Consider the following 4,155-nt stretch of genomic DNA (forward strand, 5'->3'; position numbering starts at 1 on the left):
CCTCTCAGTTTTTCTATCAATTTAGTTATCATTACTACCATTTTTTTCTAGTTTATCAATCTATTGCATTTATGAGTGATCAATTGAATAGCACATAACACCTACTATAATGTTTCATTTTTTGCAAAAAGGGTCAATCGGTCGTTCTATTTTTTTTTAATATTCTCTCTGGTCCTGATATAAATTGCATTGGTGCTCCCCAAGAATAGGCAATTTGTACAAATTGGCGCCTTTTAATTAACGCTTAAGGAGGTACTATAATTGTATAATGAAGTCGTAACACACACACACACTGTAGTAACATTTTCTTATTTTGATATACATAAAAATTTACACCAGAAGAACATACATACATACAAACATCAATGGTCAAACCTTCAATTGTAATTTAAGTTCTGTAATTGTAATCTTGTTGAAAAATTGTGAAATTCATTTTATGGAAGACAGGGCTAAGGCAGCAACCATTTGATTTCGGAAAAGGTATGGATCAAATTGCAAAAAAAAAAAAACATTTACTTCGTTCGTGACAAATCTACGATATTTTTCTTCAAATATATTTTTAAAGCGAGATAAAAGCCTGAATGTAAAGAAGCAATTTTATTTTTTTCTATAGACTTTGGAAAATGTCTTATATTATAAAAAATATAGCGCCCCACCACCTCCCCCGAAGATAAAGTATTTACTGTCTAATTGGTAGTATAATCGGTCAATGAAAAGGAAGGCATGATGCGGATGTATTTTTATAACATGCAGTAAGACAACAAAACATCTGATTTCAAAGTACACAAACAAGTTGGACATTCAATTAACTAAAATGAATTTGTGCTTAAAATATGAACAAATGAATTTTAGTTTTCTGTCCTGTCTGCAGACCACATAAATTGAGCACTATCAATTTTTGATCATCAAGTATACATGCAAATGTTCTGATTTACGAAAACTAGAAAATGGAAGTCTTCGGTCGACTACGGTTTGTCGTTTTAAGCAGATGGTCTGTTCCATTTGGATAGCGTGCCCTGTAAAGTGATGAGTGATATTTATGCAAATGGAGACTAGCAGCCGTCGGCGCAGGTGTATGAGACAATCTGTCAGTTATTTCCTGTAATTGTTCCCGCGTTGCCAACCGCCACGTGCCTGGGTAGTGTTTCCGAAGTGAAGGGTATTCATGTCTGTTATAAGGCTGATCTTTAAATTCTTCCACATATAGCTGATTACGCTCCTCGTACAATTTCCTCTCTCGTGCCCACAAAACAGAGCGACGGGCACTTGATATGGTAGGCCGTCGGACGGATGTATCATATCCGGTAAAGGTCATTTCACGAATGGGCTTTCCAAAAACATGTCTTCTGACTTCATCTTCGTCAACATCCTGCTGTGTAAAAAAAAACCTTGTAAATTTTGCAGTTAACAGTTTGATTAATGTCTTTACATTGCCTTTGGAAAATATTGAAAGTTGTTTGAAGATCAGCGTAAATTATTTGTATAGTGAAACATACCTAAACCGAACCGACCGGAAGTCGAGTGCACAAAACATCTTCTGAAGTCCTTTCATATCAGATTCAACTATTAATGCGTTTTAATTTGAACCCTTTTTTTCTATTACCCCAACATATCATGCCCCTAGTTTTTAGTGGAGTCCGGTTTTCTCATTTACTTTTGTTTTTTTTTGTACATGTAAGTTGGTTATTCTTTGTTGTGTATGTCTCTTTTCCCTGCCTATTCTTTAATCTTGGAATATATTCTTTTGATTACCGCTCAAGTTAAACCAAACAGACCCGTCAGTCAAAAACAGTACCGGTTTCAGGGGCGGATTCAGGCGGGGGCGTAGCGGGCATGCGTCCCCCTAAAATTTGCGAAGCATGGGTTGTCAAGGGCAGATTTTGGAGGTTTTAGGTTGAAACTTTAATTTCTCGCTAATTTTATCACAAAAGATACCTACATTGCACCCACTCTAGAAGAATATTTAAAAAAAATTATGGTTGTACGGGACAGTTCATCTAGGTGTTATTATGTAGTTGTGACATGCATCATTAATTTGATCCTAACACCAGGATGAACTGTCCCGTTTGATCCGATGGAGCAGTGTAGCGGATAGAGTCACATTCTGAGACGTTTGTATAATATTGATCCTCCATCCTACATAATATTATAACACCTAGATGAACCTTCCTGTACTACCATACATCGTGTACTAAGTTACAGCCGTAGATTAATCCTCCGAGGAAGAATGACCCGGCCAGCGAAAGCTATGTTTTTTATATAGGCTAGCTGGCCGAGTGTTTAGGGCGCTGGACTTTGTGCAGGCGGTGTTGTTATAGATGTCACAGTGGTACATGTTCGAGTCCCGCGGAGGGAACGACCAAAAACTTGCTTCGCAATTTGACAGTTCTAACATCGTTGGGAATTTTTCAGACCCTTATATATATATATATATATATATATATATATATATATATATATATATATATATGACTATGTTAGTAAGAATATTGAAAGTGCAACTGACTACAGAAGCATATCATTTCGTTTGCATAACATAGAAATATCTTCTACAATTAGTTCAAGCGAAATGTAGCTTTTTTTTTCTACCTGATTATTTCAAGATCTATGTTTTTGGATCTGTTCGTTTATCCACATACTGCCGTCCAATGAACGTATTTCTTGACACGATTAGCTAGTCGATGAAAATTGTCAGTGGCCTTTGTAACAGTTGTAACAATCTCGGACTAGGAGTTTAGTTGGTCGTTATAGGAACATACACAGCTTATTAACGACAAAATGATGTATTCAATACCAAAGTATCAAGAGACCATACAATCAGAAATACATGTATGTAAATCAATCTGGGATCAAAAACTATGTAATTTGATATTAAAAGTTCCGGTAGTATTTCGAAGATCAAAAAAAAAAAAAAATAATAATAGTAACACTTACCAGGTCTTCGTCTTTGACCTCCGCTTCAAGAGCAGGGTTCGGGAATTGGTACTTGATAGACTGTCTCCTTGCATGATCAATTGAGTCACGTTCATGTTGTATACTGTATGATCGTGAACCACGTCGGCGATCGAGGACTATATCGTTGCCGAAATTAACTGTGGTAGGTCTTTGAACTGCTGCCGCCGTCATTGTCTGGAAATTTCTACTTGCTGATAAAAGATATACGTTGTGCTCTGAGTATCGTAAAGGAATAGTTAGGTATTTTTTCGTCTTTACAAGTTTTTTTTCGTTCTCATAATCAGAATAACAAGATATTTGGCATAGATATTTATGACCAGTAAAAGAGATTTCATCAACGAATGGAAATATGAAGAAGAAATAAAGAATAGAAAAAATTACGAAAGAAAGAAAACAAACAAACCCCCCCCCCAAAAAAAAAAAAAAAAAAAAAAAAAACCCAAAACAAAACAAAAAAAAAAACAAAAAAAAAAACAAAAAAAAAACAAAAAAACAAGCAATTTGATAAATAGAAGAACTACATTTCTTTTGAAAAAATAAATTTAAAGGAGTAATGAAAAGATGTCATTTTTTCTTTTAACTTAATCAGAATTCTGTTGTAGTTATATAGTATTGGAATGTGGCCTTTTTATTTCGGCTTTGATATCATGTTGTATCAACATTAAAAAATAAGCACATATTTTTTTTTTCACACATTCTTTCAACAATTTGAAAAAAAAAAATTGTTTTCCTTGAAAATATTGGAATGGGCTTAAAATATGTTAGTTCGAAAATCATGACCTACCTACGAATAGAATTTTGTCTTCTCCGTATATTCTTCTAAAACAACTTCTTTAAGTAAGATAAATAAATCAACACGTGTACGACTTAATTTTTCTAAAACGTTTACAATATAACACCTTAGAAATAACTGTAAGACATTAGTCACGGTTTGGCTGTATATCATACCCAAAGCATACAACAGATAGTTATCTTTAAAAAACATATTATCCCCTATTTATCACACATCAAAACATATATATTTTAATTGATAATTAGTAAACAATGTGTCGACAGATGATCAAATAACGAGGTCGCAGTTTATACCATTGTGGGGGTCTGTCAACACAAAAATGTATAGACATAAAAGTGCGCCAATAAATACGGTCGCGCCTATTTAAAAATATGGTGTCGGCGAAACGTGAAACGTGATAAAAATGT

General features: G+C 34.2%; 1 protein-coding gene across 2 annotated transcripts; it reads right to left on the reverse strand.

The window, feature by feature from the left end:
• Positions 1 to 288: 288 nt before the first annotated feature.
• On the reverse strand, positions 289 to 3,885 carry LOC148612556 (uncharacterized). 2 transcript variants are annotated; one of them, XM_088594118.1, is made up of 3 exons: positions 3,740 to 3,885; positions 2,935 to 3,146; positions 289 to 1,369 (listed from the first exon to the last, which is right to left on the reverse strand). In XM_088594118.1, the coding sequence occupies exons 2-3, from the start codon at positions 3,124 to 3,126 to the stop codon at positions 941 to 943; spliced, it is 621 nt and encodes a 206-aa protein (XP_088450244.1). In that variant the 5' UTR covers positions 3,127 to 3,146; positions 3,740 to 3,885; the 3' UTR covers positions 289 to 940. The 2 variants fall into 2 exon arrangements, with proteins under 2 accessions (XP_088450244.1, XP_088450243.1); XM_088594117.1 differs by having other exon boundaries at positions 289 to 1,372.
• Positions 3,886 to 4,155: the final 270 nt, after the last annotated feature.

This window comes from Perna viridis, chromosome 7, assembly GCF_037379345.1.
Source record: "Perna viridis isolate PV_CMFRI_1.1 ecotype Kerala chromosome 7, ASM3737934v1, whole genome shotgun sequence".
Classification (NCBI taxonomy): Eukaryota; Metazoa; Mollusca; class Bivalvia; order Mytilida; family Mytilidae; genus Perna; species Perna viridis.